Here is a 17,223-nt window from a genome sequence, read left to right as displayed (position 1 = left end):
TCTGCTGAGATACAGACACCTGTTTTACAGCTGTGAGACAAACAAACTGCTTGACAGCAATTAAGGTAAAACTTTGCTTTGGCATAAAGTCTAGAAAACTGCTATTTCCTCAGTCTGTCATGATCTCTGAAGAAAGGGTGAGATGTTAGCAAATTTTAATGACTGCTATTAAGGGAAAATGAGGGATATTCAGAGAATTATACTAGCAAATTAAAATCTGGTAACCTAAAACTTCTGTGGAGTTTTACTCTCAAAGTCTCAAAGCTGGAAAAGGATCCACTGAGCTACAATTTACAATGATTGCCAGCAACACTTTCCAAGGATTTTGCACATATCACTTATTACTGGATTTAATTTTACTAGACTGGATGAAAACTATTCTCTTTTGCTTGGAAAATACTCAAAATACTCATTGCATAAACAGAAAGAAATCCTGTTACAGACATTACTGTGGGAAAAACAAAACCACCACACAACAAAAACAAACAAACCAAGCCCCAAAACTTCTAAAGGTCAATGCAAGCAGGGGAGTAGCAGTAAGAGTGATGAAAACAGGTCATTCTAGAGGGATGTGAGGGAGCCCACACAGTGCTGTCACACCACATCACACATCACCCTGCAGTAAAGGCTGTGCAGGCACACTAATATTAATCTGATATAGTCAAGCTAGAGCAAAATAATATGGATGTGTTGCCCTTTAAGCAGGTTTACTTGGGTTAAATTCATATCAAGCAGCAAAAAACACCTCTTAAAACCAAAGGAAAGGAAGCTTCATGTCAAATTTTACATCACTTCAGCTAACACCAAGGTAATCCCATGTACATGGGTATGCATGTGGACAAACATACAAAACAGTGAATTTCTCTAACATTCTCACTTAGAAAATGTAAAAAGTGCTTTTGGGAGACTAATGAAAAGCCAAAAGTTTTTACTGATTAATTAGTCTTCATCATTGACCTCATTACCAAGGAAATCTGAAAACCAGATTGTTAATTTTCTTTATTTTGTCTGTGAGATGACAAAAAAATAGCAAAACCAAAATAAAACAAACAAACAAATCTCTAAAAGTAGCCCCATTGCTTTGCAAGAGGCATGAGTATCTCAAGCTTACTGTGTAACCACAGATCTCCAAGCCTTGGTGAATCTTCCTAATTCAAAGACAGAAAAATCCCAAAAAAAACAAACAGCACTTTAAAGTGTATCCAGATAATACATCAGATCAGAAGAAAAAAATAGCACGAAAAGCACCTGCCATTGCTTGTTATTTTTTGCCATCTTTGGTCTTTACTACAAATTGCCATCACCTTGGCATATTTTATGAAAAGAGTATCTGGTGAGCAAAGGAGGGAAGAGAAACATCAACCTTCTGACCCCTTCCTTCAAAGTACACTTCATCCATTTCAGACTTGTCTTGGTGGACCTGCTAGTTTGTTAATCCCTAAGGAGTTTCTGACAAAACATCCTTGATACATGTGACAAGGTGCGTCACATGTATTTGGACTCCAAATATTTTCCAAAATATTTGGAAAATATTTTGGACTCCAAGGGCTCCAGTTACTCTGCACATCTCTTTCCAAAAGGCATCCTGACTATTCTGGCATTGGAATAGGCAGGACAAAAGACCAGTTTCCCATAACAACAGCAGTGCTATTTGAGCTTGCTTGATTCAGCAGTATTTAGCAGTGTGTACAGCCAGCCTGGTGAAACCGCCCCAGTTACAGTGACACAGGGTGTATCTCCAGATACCCTCACATTTAGCCAGCAGAGCAGGTAAATCGAATTCAGTTTGACAATTAGCTTTTACATTAAAACAGTAACAAAAATCAAAGCCCAACAGGATGGATCTGCCTTGATATTTTTCCAAAAGAAAAACATTCTGCAGCATTTCAAGATTCTGGGATATGTTAATAATCCATACCTCAAGACAGACACTTTTATTTGCCCTTAATAAATAACTTAATATAGGGATTAAAACTGCCTGCTAAGCACTCCGTAGACATCTATCAAACACGTTTCTGTATATCTGACTCCTAAGCTGAGAGATTGGTATATGCCCTGAACTTAAGCCTTTATGAAACATAACAGAAAATCAGTTGGCAGGGATCTTGTGGCATCATACTGGCTTACTTTAAGAGGGTGTAACAGTAAATGAAAGACAGCTCTTGGTACACAAAACCAAAGTACAGAAGTCTGTAACTTGCTCACCTACAGTGAGTTGTCCTCACTTTTCCATGATAAAGGAATTTGATGAATGTTAAATTACTGGGACAAGTTTCAGTTGTGGAATATAAGAGCACATGACTGAAGTAACTGAAAAAAGAGAAGCATCATCCTGTTTTTCCTGAAACTCTTTTGTTATGAAAGCAGCAGCACAAAGGCATTCCAAACAACAAAGCATATATTCCATGTCAGGGATGTGAAAGAAGGTGTGTGGTAACTAGCCTTGCTCTTAGTTCAGAAGTAGCCATGAATTTGGGAAAGCTAAAGTACACTTTCTGTCCTTTCCCAATCACGCATTCTTGAGAGCATTGTTCTTTGCTGAAATATTTACTGAGAAGCTGGGCAGCAATTCCTTAGATTTAAAGAAAAGGTGATTTTATGGCAACCAAGTACCAACATTTTGGTTCAGAATCTGGAGGCTTCACAATACTCCCAGTAGGCTTATTGATTGCAATATTTTAACCATCACAGCAGACTGAGGCTACTGCTCTCTGTACTACATACTGATTTCATGGGTTTTGGTCGTTGTGCCTATTTTGGGGAGCCGACTGTCACATCTAAAAGTTGTTTTCAGAAGTGACTTTGGCACTGGATAATTGTTTTAGACCAACAGTAAAGCTCCATGTCAATAAGGCTGCTGCTTGCTGGAGGGCAGGTCACTTCACTCGTGCTCCAGTCCATGCTCAGACAAGACACTACCTGAAACTAAATGGCCAAGTGATTTGTTCATCCTCTTTTGCTAGAAACAAATTACTTTGCATTTTCACTTCAGCAGAGTGACAGTAACAGACAGGTGGGCATATAGCTTTATTGACTAGCCTAAGGGCTTGCAGAGTGAATATTTACCAACAGCATTTACTTAGTTTTGTTCAAATGAATACAAACAAGTGAGGAAATTCACAGCAGCAACTAGCCGACTTGAAAATACTTCTCAAACAAATAATAAAGAATTGCTTTCAAGAATGGCATATTCAAAAGAAGTTCCTGGGGGAAAAAAAAGCTTTTTTCTTTTGCTGACCTTCATCAGACCCTGGTTGTAGAAGAATGCACACCCATGAACTTCAGTTGTCTGAGAAATGTGAATCTAGATATCTCAAGGATACAGAACTTAGGGTTCTGCAGCAATTTCAGTTAGGGAGACAAAATCATAGCCCAAGAATTTTCCAAAATATTTGAGAATTAAACAATTTTTTATATTCAAAATGTATGGCACAAACACAAGACAGAAAAATTGGCTTTTATTCCACTCTATATGAAGGGATTTGACCTTAAATCCTTGTGAAGAGTGCCCTAGTTCCAGTAGAGTTCAAGCTGAGCAGTCACAGCCTGATGATACACTCCAGCATTTATAAAATGCATTTACATACACTTTTTTTTCCTATTTTTATTTCTTCTCTCATTGCAGCTACTGAAATTCGATTGCTTTATAACCCAGATGGACATCCAAAGCATTACTTGTCAATAGGAAGAACTCAAATTCAGCGTGACCAGAATAAAACAATTGCCAGTTATTTGACTATGATCAAAAATGTAGAAATAAAATCCCCAGAATTTCTATCTGAGATCCAGCACTGAGTGAGGAGCATGTGCAGGTCCCCCACCAGACCTAAGCAATCACTGTGATTTGGAAGCTGCCCCCTCACAGAATAGATGATTGTTCCAACAGGACCTGATAATTTCCATAGTGATAGAGGCTTGACATTGGGAGGTACTGTCTGCTGGCAAATGGAAGCAGAGTTTTTTAAAGTATCTTTTAAAATCTTCTCCCTTGACTTTTGACTTCCAAATGATGTGTTACACTCCATCATTGCTCTGCTAGTATTTGATTAGCTTTTGGGAAATGCCAGCCTGTTTCTGCTTCAATGGCTTTGTTTAAAACCTTGAATTATCTTCCCTAGTTCTCTCAAAAAGCTATTTCCTACCTAATGTGGTTTATTAATCTGCTGCATTACTGGCAAAGCAAACAGAATATTAAGTGGGATACTTCAGCAGCATCTGGCAGTACAAAATATCTGGGAAATACTTGAAATTGTTCTGAACCATAATATCTTTTCCTCAGTTCTTTTACTGGAGAATTCAAAAAACTTGGTCTCTGAAAAAAACTCACTATATCTTAGAGAGTGCAACGTGTACCATGACTTTCCAGTGGCTTGGCCATTAGCTTAGTCCACATATTTTACTCCAAAATGCAAATGGGGTGGAAGACATTACTGTGGTTCTGAGTTTTATGGGTAAAATATTCCTTTAAGATTTTTTTTGCTGAGTTAGGCCCCTGTGGTCAGACAAGTCTGCTGGAGAAATGATGCAAGGAAATCTAGTCTTGGGGCATAACATAATGCTGTTAGCTTAGAGAAATGCCAGTATCATAAAAGCCAAGTCTTTCTGACAGAAACACAGCGAAGGACTTCAGTTATTGATAGATTGTATCTCCACCAACTGTGCAAATCCACATCAGTGCAAATTCATTAAATGCTTTCTGACACCAGGCAGTTCCTCCTGCTCATTCAAGTCACACCAACAGGTGACCCACAATTACAGGGATTTATAAGCAAAATAAAACATTAGAGGAATACTGAGAAAAAAACTCCGCACAAACAACCCACCCAGGAATCAACAATACATTTTTTTGGGAGTCAGCTGGTGACAGTGACCTGCATTTATCTGACTACAGTTGATATATATCAGCATTAAGACTTTGAGAAGTTTCATTCTTGAGGTTGTTCCTCCAGCAAATCTCCAACAAACCAACTGTAACTAATTACAGTGTAGTACACAAATTCCTCATGAGATATCAAAAGTTTCCATTAAGCAGTTCGAATAAAGAATGTTTTCATCCTACCTTAGCAATGTGAGTCTGTCCCCTCCTGCACCTTCTGTGTTGCTTGCCTGTGTAGAGAGGAGAGACAGAATGTACAAGGCTGGATTTCAATTCCAGACCAGTTTGGTCACTACTCACTTGTGTTTTCTTAGCTATTTTTGGGAGGATAAACAACACTTCTGGCTCTTCTAAGCATCTGCAATCTTCTTATAGTCAAGACCTCAGCCCTAGTGAAGGAGCTGGACATGCTAACAGAACTCTAATAGAACACATACACATAGAGGTCATCCCCAAAGTTCTGATGTCATCCTGGGTCACAGGTCACTGCAAGAGGACAAATGGTCTTGCAGAATCAAAGATTACTGAAAGGTCAGAATGGGCTCAATATGTTCCCCAAAGGTCAGAGGTCATCCAGAGCTCAAAGGTCACCCATGGGGTCAGAGGTAACAGAAAAAGTCATGTGGTCACTTACAGGCATCCAAAGGGTCAGAGGGAATCAAAATATCATGTATTCCATGTATTAAATTTCCTTTTGCTCATAATTTTACACAATATTAGAGCTGTGATGGTAAATATTATGGCAAATGGAAGATAGAAATATAAAACAGCAAGACCTGATAGTTGAATACAGAATACATTATAAGAAACATCAAAGTAGCCAAATAGGAAGGATTTTAAAAGTCTCTCCCCAAACCAGCTGGAGATTTGGTCATTTAAGATTAAGCTTCATTTTCCTTTTGAAGGACCTCAGTAGTGCTATTTTAAATTTTAGAGATAACAGAGTTTTGAATCAGATCTTGTGTTATCTGGACCCCAGACAGCACACCATGTAAAACGGAAACTGGAAAATCTGTTCTAGTTTCAATACACTTTTCACTCTTTATCCTTTTGTTCTTTGTGATTTTTCCTAGCTCTGCTAGAAAAATAAAAAATTCTAAATATTCACCAGTATTCATTGCAGTGTAGACACAAAAGTGTTATTGCAATTACATCTGCCATGTGGTTATTATGTAGCAGGGAAAAAGCCTTACCGAATCAGAGCTACTCAGGAGGAACTTGTCATGCACAAAAAGTAATCAAGTAACCTTGATCAAACCTCAAGTAACTTCAGAATAATTATCATGGAAATGCAAAGCTTTTGGTTTAGTCCCAAGTCAGGGAAACAGGCATGTGCCTAATTCCAAGAGCTTCAGTATACTAAGCAGGCTGGCAAGCCCTGAACTGCCTTGTTAAATAAAGACCCAAATCTTACACACACACACAAAGCACTTAGTGCCTGCCAAGAGGAATTTCATGCACAGTGCTGAACTACAGAATTTCCCTTCACTTACAAGCCTAATGCTGATTATGTTCAGCTGAAAAGGAAGATAATGTGCTCAAGAGCTCTCAGATCAATGGCTGGCACGTAAGAGTGCCCACCTAGAACACCAAGTCTCTTCATCTTCTTTCTTTGCTTTCCTACCCTAATACATGCACATAAATCAGTGTTTCACTATATATTTCCTGACTGTAAATAAGAGATTGCAATTTTTTTATCCTGTCACCTGAAAGTACAACTTCTCACTTTCCAGCATCACAGTGTGCTGGATTTACCAGCCAATACAACTGTCTGAGCACTGCAGACACTCTGGGGCAAGGAAAACTCCTCCTCAGGAATTCCCAAGGGCTCTCCTGTCTTGGATTATTCTAAAATCCTAAACCCAGAAATGTCCCCTGCAAACTCCAGTGAGTGAGTGAATTTCATTTCATCCCACCCCACCCAATTGCCTTCTTTTATTCTGGACTTGCTCCAACGTTCTGTTAAACATCTGGGGATTTATGTTCCCTTTTCCCCTGCAGTGGCTGTAGTTCCCCTAGGTTAGAGAGTCAGCATTATTTTTGTTCAAATTCCCTCTAGAAAGAGCAGCTTTTAATTAGTGCATGGTCTTTACTGGAACCTTTTCAGCAAGAGGCACTAAGTGCTTTCCTCCTGAACTTTACAACACTTACAAAGAAAACAAACTTTACAACACTAAAAAAGAAAATAAACTCTCTGTGGAAGTGGCACAGCTATGAACACACAGCACACATGGCATCACTGCACCCTAAACACACATTACTGGTTTTTAGTCTCACATGGATTTCTGCAGAAGAACTCAGATTTCTCCAGGGATCTTTGCAGTTAGTATAAGAAATGGCTGTAATTACCTACTCACTCAAAATTTAAAAATACATCCCTTGAAGCCAAGGAATATGGAGCCATAGAAAAAACCACATCTGCAAAATAAACATTTTATATCTGATAAGGACACAAAACACAGTGATTATTTTTCCTTTCCATTTTAAAGACAGGCTTTGAGTCTAAATTTTTTTACTTCTTTCACCAACAGTTAATCCATTGCAGGATGGTTCACAAAGTTGTTGCATACTGCATTTAACCAAACTTCTCTTTGAATGGAGGGTTAAACATGCTGAAAAATGCCATGTATTTGATCGTACTGTTTTAAGTGAAAAACTGCAATGCAAAAGGATAATTTCAATCAGCACAGTGCATTGAGGGCATCTTTTTTTTACAGCACCTACTTATACAAAACCACCAGCTTGTAGCCTCAAAATCAACCTCTTCAGTGGCAAGAGTATTTAAAGCTAAGCTAGTACTTTTTAAAAATGCACACCCTTATAACCTGAAATTTTCCCCATGGTGTTTTGGACACAACACCTTAAGTTCATTATGCTAAACTTTGCTATGGCAAATGTCCTTCTGGCTTCCTATTAAAAGAAAATAATTATAAAAGCCCTGTTGAGAGAGAAGATGTAACACCAAGTCTCAAAGAAAGGCTGCACACATTTCTGAATATAGTATCTCAAAATTCATAGCAATATCAACTACCGTGAGTACACCCATGTGATAATTTATTAAAACAACTTTTGAGAGTTCACATACTGCAGACAGAAAACAATGGGCTTTTTACAGGTACAGCAAATCTGAGTCAATATCTGACATTTCTTTTTCAGCTACTCTGCAGATATCTTGGCACTTCCTAGAACCAGGAGCTGGAATTTTCATTCCAAAAAGGAACAGAGCTCAGCAATAAATGTATTAACTTTATTAATGAATCTTCTCTGAGTATGTAACACACAAGAATTTCTAAAAACTTCAGTTTCACTTTTTAAAATTGAGATTATGTTGCAATACCCAGTAGCGCTGTTACAGATGTTCAGCTTTATTATTCTCTTTGACAGCTATTATTACGTCTGATAGACATTTAATAATCTGAGGTCATGTAACATCAAGAAGGTATTAAATAAATTTACATGGCAATAAATATCTTGCTAGTGAACCAGCAAGAAGTTTTGAGCTGAATTGTTTTACCATGAAAGAAAGTGAGGTATGCCTTACAAACATAACCTATACCTCCACTACTCAAATGAAATATTTTATCTCCATTTTAATCAGGATGAAAAATTAGTGTGCTATTTGCTCTTAAACAGAACCTAGGAGATTTGGAGCAGAGATATTCATTTTATCCTTAAGAAATATATTTGATGTTGAAAAACATAATTTTACCGAAGAAAAACCCTATGATAGAAACAGATTAGTACAAACATACCTTGAAATGAAAGATATTTAAGTATTCATGATGACAATTAGTTAAGCCTTTAATCTCAAAATGTATTAATGGATCTTTTGTACAGAATATTAAAAATGAGTAGAGGCAGAAATGTTAGGTTTTGACTGGGCCTTCTCCCCCAGCTTTCCTAGAACAGAAATTACCAGAAGCCTGAGGTTACCTCGGTTGACAAAATTTAATGATATATTGTTATTTTTAATTTTGTGGACAGTTTTTATAAACTCCCATATGCCTAAATGTTTAAACGTTTATTCTTTAACAGAAACAGCTACTTTTAACTTGAAAAATTTCACTCAGAGCGGATAAAAACCAGGCAATTACTCACTGTGTTATCAACTCTTGAAACTGATACCACTGTGAACTCAGCATTTCCCTACACTGAGCTGGGTTATACAAACTGAACTCCTAAAAAAAGGCTTTCCAATTACCATGGTTAAATGTGTCTAAAGTAACTTTTCAATTTGTTACTTGCTCTGTTGTTTGCTGCATATCAAAACCTCAGTTTAGATGTGTTACCTTGCTGCTCTGTCCTGGCTCCTCCCTCCCTGCCCCAACCCAGACCTGCCACAGGTCTGTGATGGCCCTTCCCTCTGGTGCCCAGAAAGCACCTTCAGAGGGGCTGCTTTGCCCAATAAATTGGTTTTATCATCCCAGCACCTCCAGCTCCTCACAGACTTCTAATGAGCAGCTTTCAAGTGTCTACTGCACAACAGCTTGAAAATAAAACCTGTGCAGGGTGGAAGTGTTTGTCCTGTTAAATTACTGCTTGAGCCAGCCTCAAAGTCAGCTCTCCACCTCCCTCAAATTTCAGCTGACACGTGGTCTCGGGGCACATGATTGCTTTGGCATGCTGCCTGCTGCACAGACAAACATTTTGAAGACTCAGGAGCTCTAACCCTTCTCTTCCAGTCAGTCTCTTTTGAAAAGTTCTTCCTAATGTCTCACCTAGAAGCTTCAGAATTGATTTGTCTTATTGTGCTCATTAGCACTGACTTTTTGGGAGCAAGGACCAGAAAGAGGATGCATCTCACTACTGGTGTAGGGTTTGTGAGCCAAAAACATGGACAACTGCCACAGTGGAAAGGTTGATTTGGTTTTGAACACTGCAAGCTAAAGCCTAATTTGGCAAACCTGCAGCTAAATGAAACCTTTAGCAATAATTTAGTGCAGCCTAGTTTGGGAAAGAGATATTGAAATGCTTTGGGAACAAATTTCATTGCTTAAAAACCAAAAACCACCAAACACCAAAACACATGCCAAGCATTTGGGCATGGACACACAGAGAGAAGAGAGTCTGGACAGGGAGTACATTCCTACCCCGTAGATTTTTCAATGTGTTGCACTGTCTGTCAGCTTCTTCACCTTTTGAGAAACTCTTAAACCACTTCTGGAAACAAAATTCTGGAGAAAATCCACTCTGCTGTCCTTCATCATCTTGGTTAATTACCAAAAGGCTGTGGGAGCCTGACATTGCTCTGTATGCAGGTAGGCACTGCTACCACAGTTCCCCCTTTAAAGAAAAGCAGTGTTAAATGCCTGCCAGGTATTTGAAAACCACCTTCATCACTAGACTTAATCTGCATGGCTGTGCTTACACCTCCATGTCCACCTACTCTTTTCTCACATTATTTCCAGGGCCAAACATCCCACCCCACAGAGCTCAGGCAGGGTGGCAGCTGCTGCGAGTGCAGTGCCACAGCAGCAGCTTGTGGAGCCAGGTGTGTCAGCAGACTGACCACCAACAGAAACATCAGTCCTGCCCAGCATACCTGGGATTCACATAGGGGTGGAAAACAGCAGCAAAAAGGCTAAGGCCAGCTCCCAGGAAACTTGTACATTCAAATTTTGCAGTTACTCCTGTAACTTCTTTACACAGCAGTAAGGATTGAGAGGGGTTATTTCTTTTCCTGCAAAAAGGAAAGGCTACAGCCTTCTGCACAACCCCTCCTGGAACACAAGCCATTGTTCAGCAGATAAGAGAAAATTAGAACTGCATTCAGAGCTATTTGTAACTATCTAAGTTAAATAACAGAGAGGGCAGAAGAGAGTCAGTCCCAAATGGTGGCACGTGGGGAAAACCATTCTGCTACATTAAAGATGTACTTTTAATTAACTTCTCTCTGAATGATTATAATTAAAGATTTTACCACAGGTCTTCTTAGCATAATTACCCTCTATTTCCTTGCACAGTGCACATTCCCAGGAAATGGGAATTGAGATTATTTCTTAATTTAAATACTTCCTCAATTATTTTAAAAGTTATTGCCTTTTAATTGTTTTATTATTGTGATTTTCTTTGTGCTTTTTGGTCCTTCTCTGGTTCTTACAGGCTCTTTCAAGACCTCAGAAATATTTTTCATGCAGTCAGGTGCAATTGTGAGCAGTTAACAAATTATGGGTAGCATTTTATTACATTTGGATGCAGAAAAAATTCATAAAGAGAGTGATAAACTTACTTTTGTACTGGGGAATAAATGGCTCATTTTTCTCACTGGTGCTGAACATATGGTAGGAATTTTTTTCAGTTTTGTTCTGCGGATTGGTGTCTCCTTTACTGTTTCTTTTGTATGCAGGTCTCATCAAATGTCCTTGTTACACCTCAGCTTTTGCCATGTGCACTGAATGTAAAAGATTGAGCAGCCATCCTAATTTATTTGAAGACTAATTGTGCAGATCTGTGCATTCAGTAGTGATTGCTTGGTTTCCTACTAATATTTCCACTGATGATATAAAGACATACTGGGAACTGGCAAATGGAAAACAGGCCAAGGGAAACAGGCTCCTACTTTCTCTGCACTGCAGATACAGTGGGTCACATTTTCCCCATCAGCCTGAGATTCCTATTGCAGCATGTTATTAAAACAGAAATACAGAGGTGGCTGAAGACAGGATTTCACCAAGGAAGGGGGAGAAAAATGCACAAAGGAGAAGGATTTAAGGGAGAGCCCTGCCCTCTCTGCTATCAGTTCCTGCCAGCTCTGCAGCAGATTTAGTATGCAAGATTTTGTTCTGAAATTCCTCTTACCTGTATATTCCAGCCCCGGGAAAACAAACAGCAATAACCCAAGAATAAACAGGATCATTCATCATTTCCTTATTCTTATCTCTGATGATGTTATCTTTGTACTGAAATATTATTCAGCCAGAGGCAGCCTCTGGAAACCAGAAACACCTTTGAAGCAGCACCCCTTGAGACAGAGCACCGGCATCAAATGGAATTTGCGCTGGTTCCAGCTTAGCAGGCAGAGTCTCTGGTGCTGACAGCACATTCACAGAGCTCCCAGTGCTCAGCCCAGCTAGGAAACCACTGGCAAAGACAGTTCCCCACATTGCTGCACCTGAGTGCACCAGGGAAGTACCAGACAGACAGGTGAGGCTGTGGGCTCACCGACACATGACACAGCATTGCAGATACTGACATTCCAAACACAAGTTTGAATTGAACATTTAAATTCAATATACATGTTAAAAAAATAAAAACTAAAGGCATCTAGAAGATATGACTTTGTAAATCTAATGCCAGCTAATGCTTCTACTATACCCCCAAAAAAGGCATTTTATATATGATCATCCACAACAATTCAGCCACCTCTGTAGGTATTTTAATAAAACTTTGATAGTAACTGATGCTAGTAATCCAATTTTTTCTAAGTTATCATCATATACTTTCCAGATTTGTCTTTCTATGTTAAAAAATCAACAGACAGAGATTGAGAAAAAAACCCTATTTCCATCCTGTAAGTATTTCAAAGTAAATAAAGAAAAGAGAATTTTCCATAAATCTTCAATTTGGGACCCCAATTCCTCTTTTCTTACATTAGAACCCCTCCCTGAAATTTAGTATCTGGCTGTAACTAGATGAAAATTTGGCCTTCTTTGAAATAAATTTCAGGATTTCTGTGTGTGAGCTTTCAAAAAAGGCAGAAAAATTCTGTTTATTTAGACTCCTGTTCAGAATAAGACCTTATTACTGTTGGCTCTTACCAAGAAAGCCTTGAGCATAGGCAGCTTTTGCCAAGAAACACTGAAATTCTTCCTTGTAGAGTCATTTCCAAGCTTTTGGCTGCCTTGTTCCCACAGTGCTTCATTAGCTGCAGAACTGAATAAAATTGCTTCTGTTTATGTAAGAACAGATATTAATAGAGCCCATGCACACTACCACTGCCTGCCATGCAAGGACACACAAAATGACCCATTTAGTTGACTCATAGGTGGAACCTTCTCCTAAGTGGCCACTGAGGTGAGCAGGGTTAAAACAAAAAACAGAATTTTCACTGTGGATTGATTCTGGAGGCACAAATGAGAACTAGAGAGACATAAATCGCATTGAAAGTAAGTAGTAGGTCTAGATTTCAGGAATTTTAAATGTTTAGCCCTACAGCAGCTACATTCTACCTAGTGTCACCTCCCATTTTGCTCAGGATGTGCTAGAGAAAATCTGTATTTAGTGCAGTAAATAAAAAATAAAGTGACATGAACTCAAGAGAACTACTGAACAAACCTCTGCACCCCCTTCCCAGGGCTTCTCCTTGTTCCAGTGGGAACATTTGCCTGAGACATGCATGAACCTCTTCAGCAGTGCCTCTGTTTAGTCAAAACTCAAATTTGACTCCACCCTTTCTTGTACTGAGGAGCAAGGTTAGGAGCTGAACTCAAAATAAAAAGTCAGTTACCAGGTGTAATCCTTCCACTGTCCACCCAGCAGGCTGGCTGAATTCTGTCTCCCTGACCTCTGCCAGCAGCTTGCACTGTTCCTCTTCCCTGCTCCCAGGAGCAGCCAGGCTTCCAACCCAAACACCCCAGAGCAGCATCACACCTCATCTGACCAAGAGGGGCACACAGGCTGAGAGGAAGCAGCATCCCTGCTCTTTGCTCACCTGTGGGTAATGCACAGAGCCAGTGGCGAGTCAGTTTTCTGCCACAGGATGGGGAAGGGAAGGAAGGATGAGCAACAGGTACCTGAGGACAAGTGTTTGGCAAGGCAGGAGAAGCAAAGCACAGCGAGTGACTCTGCAACAAAGCACTGCAATCCCCACCCAGAACTTCCCGAGCTGATATGGCCTCAGGGATACCCTGAACATCCTGCCACCTGTACTCCAAAGAGGCCATGTGCCTAGAGAAAAGCCTAGAAACTAGGAATCCACTGTGGGAGCATCCTAAAATTAATATAAACTACAGAAATCAGAAGAAACTGTGGCTCATGTGAAAAAGCTTTCACAATACACCTCATAGTGGGGTAAAATAAGCTGCTATTGGCACATCTCAGACTTCTAATGAGTCTTTTCTCTCTTTTGGGATTGCTGGGAGTTGCATATAATTGGTGCCCAAGACTTCCACATGCTGACACGTTGGGCTATCCAGCTGATGGGCAAGGTCTTTGTTCTGAGTGCCTGCAGAGACAGTGCAAGCAGAGCTTTCTCCAAAGAAAGTGCTGTCACTGCCTGGAAAGAGTTCATGCAGACAGACAACTTGAAACATGGCAGCTCTTTGACTTCTCAAGAATGACAAGAAGCCAACAAAAAATACTTCATAGTCAAGTCCAAATGAATCCCATCCCAAAGCAAGTGTTTCTAGAATGTTTGAGGAAGATCTCCAGCACACATAGATTTTGAGAATATAGTTTGGCATTCTGTAGGGCAATCAAGGAAGTTTAACTTGAGCAGAGCTAGCAGGGAAACCCAGCTCTCTTCAACATGCAAGCTCACAGAGCAGATAAAAAGGAAAGCTGAGATGGGTTGGAAGAGATTTAAGCTCTGAGACAGAATGTGCACTGTGTTATGGCAATAAGTGTAAAGTAGGTAGCTAATGAAAAAAGAGATCTGGGCAAAAACATAGATAATGCAGGGTGAGGGAGAATTGCTAGAAAATTGTCTTCACTTATCAGATTTATCCTGACAATATTGTCATAATTCCAACATTTCCCAATTCCTCTTCTGGTAGAAAAAGCTGAAACTAGCAGATAAATTCACAGAGAAATATTGGTAGTAAAGTTGAGGCCAGACAAGCTACCTTGCTTAATTGACCTAATTACAAAAATTTTTATAGGGGACCACCAATACATAATTCAAGAAAAGTAGCACATATGGAGAATGAGAGAAAGAATAAGCAACATGAATCACATGAAAAGCATAAGCAAAGGGGTCAGATTTTAAAGGATATTTGAAACATTTAAAAGTTACAATAGATATATTTGAGATGTCTTCAGAAGGCCAGTGTCTAAAAGTATAATTGACATCCATGAAGTGACATGTTGGTGAAATCCTTACCCTGCCCTGTTTCTCAGCATCACTGCCTTAGTTCTTACACCAATTGTGGAGTATTTTCTACTAGTGATAAAAACACATCTCTGAGCCTGCATTAATACAAGTACAGAAATATCCTGGGTCCAAGAGCAACAGTGCACAAAGGGTGCCTCTCCTCTTCCCCATCTCTTATCCACAAGACACAAGCAAAGCAGAGCTGAAGCAGAGGGCTTAACAGAGGAATACATTTCTCTTTTTGCACAAGACAAAGAACAGTGGGAATTGCTTTTTTAGCTATGAAGTTCTGGACTTAAATGAGCACAAAGTGGTATTAACCACTGGTTCCATGAGTTCACCCTCACTGGAAGCAGAATGGCATCTGTAAGAGCCTTGTATTTGCACTGACAGCATCACTGCGCTGAGAGCCAAGTGGGAAAACAAATCTCTGAGATTTTGTTCAGCTGGTTGAATGAGACACATTATCAGTCCAGTTCTGATAAGAAATTTTACCAAGGACATGATAAATAATTCCCAGAAAAGCCTTATCAAACCTTACATACAGACATACTCCTTTCCTACTTTAATGAATTTATATTCTCCACCTAAAAACAGGCCTGGCTGAACAACTGCCTTTGACCCACACTGATCTAGTAAAAATCATGTGGTAAAAAGAGCATTGAGTCAGCAAAAGCGTACCAGAGCTACTGAGACAGCAGGTATGCACTTCAATGCTGCCTTCAGAGGTGAAGAAAACTCGCAAAAACTTCAGCGGAGATAAGGTAGATCAGGAGTAATATGACTTCTCCAAGGGGGGAGAAAACCCAAGTCCTTAAAACTAATGACTCTTGCAGCTACTTTGATGGCATCAAAGACTTGAAAACATCAAATATAGTGGCAGCAGAGAGAATCATTCCCTGTGGTATCACTGTGTGTTACGGAAAAATTTAACCAGCTGGTGAAGAAAAGCTTGAAATGGGATATGGAAACACAGTATTAAAAAATGCATACATCATATTGAACCATTAATTCAACTCATTCTGCAATGTGCCTGTGTCTGCCAGTGCTGTAGTTAATAGAGAGCACATGAAACTCAGAATGCAATTAAGTCTTGGGAGAAGCACAGTTGGAGGCTGTGGCAGTTTCTATGGCAACTTGAAGGGCTCAAGACTAGTAACAGGAGATTAACTTTAAAGGCAAGATAAGTACATAAATATAGCTCACGTTTACCATTTTCTCTGCTTCCAAATGGGCCATGTATTTTCAATTTAAACAACACAGAAATGCAGTCAAATGTCCTACTTGCTATTAACTAGGGCAAAAATAGCCTTTAAGAACACCCTGCTAAAAAATTCTGACAATTTCAGATTTGGGGAGTCATCTAAACTCCACTAATTAATTCAATCAAAATGGAATCACTGGGCTTGAATGCTGCCAGGAGATTAGAACGAGGCTTCAGGATAGAGAACATGACAGCCATAATAAGAATTTGCTGATGTCAACACACTGTATGCTTTTGAACAAATCCTCTTGACGTGTTTTTCTGGATTATGCCTCAGATCAGGTTTTAAGTCCCCAAAAGAGCAAGGGCAAGATTAAGAAGAAATTTTTAAGCACTACAGACCTTTTTTCTTTCCTTCTTTCTTTTAAAATATTCTCTTCAGTAAGAAAGAATATACCCAAGAACCCTCATCCCAATTTTTTTCCTGGCACTTTGGAGCTTTTATTCAAAGGATCAGCTGAGACTGCGGTCACTTTTGAACTTCTGCCCACCTTACTTGCAAAAAATAAAAAAAAAACTTCATTAAAGAGAGGTCACATCCCTAGTGCAGTCAGTTGCTCTGAACTTGTTTACTTCATCATTGAAAAACAGCTGCTACATGCATAACACACTGAGGAACATGTATGCATCCAGTGCGGGGAGAACACTGCCAGCAGAACTGAAAGCTGTTACATTAGCTAAATTAGCGGTTTAATTAGCAGCCACATTAGCAAAATTGCCAGTCCAACATAATTTAACCCTCTCCTAAGTAACACAGATGTCACACTGGCACCTCTGCACAGCTTCTGTTGAGCATCAGATCCCTGAAAGAAAAATGGCACCACCCCTACTACACCAATATTTGGCGAATTAATCCAATGCATGGTCAATTGACAAGGGGTTCCAAGGATTACTGTGGAATAACACAAGTCCCTTGGGCCGACCCGACCATGCCCTCAAACCCTCATGCAGTTCTACTTGCATGGTGAGCATTTTTGGTAGGAATTTGTTGACTTATTGTCTATTTGAGCAAAGAATGGAGACAACCTGTGAAAATGTCAAAAAATCACTGTT

At 39.5% G+C, this 17,223-nt stretch overlaps 1 protein-coding gene across 1 annotated transcript in view; it reads right to left on the bottom strand.

Annotated features, from left to right (window-relative positions):
• Positions 1 to 17,223, bottom strand: part of FAM13C (family with sequence similarity 13 member C) — a gene marked incomplete at both ends in the record, with an annotated part of 111,724 nt that overhangs the window by 76,969 nt on the left and 17,532 nt on the right. The window contains one exon of the mRNA XM_084210334.1: positions 5,060 to 5,106. Within this exon, the coding sequence (XP_084066460.1) occupies positions 5,060 to 5,106 (47 nt within the window). The remainder of the gene's footprint in view (positions 1 to 5,059; positions 5,107 to 17,223) is intronic.

This window comes from Fringilla coelebs, assembly GCF_963513975.1.
Source record: "Fringilla coelebs genome assembly, chromosome: 8".
Classification (NCBI taxonomy): Eukaryota; Metazoa; Chordata; class Aves; order Passeriformes; family Fringillidae; genus Fringilla; species Fringilla coelebs.
This window is presented reverse-complemented; position numbering and strand designations above follow the sequence as displayed.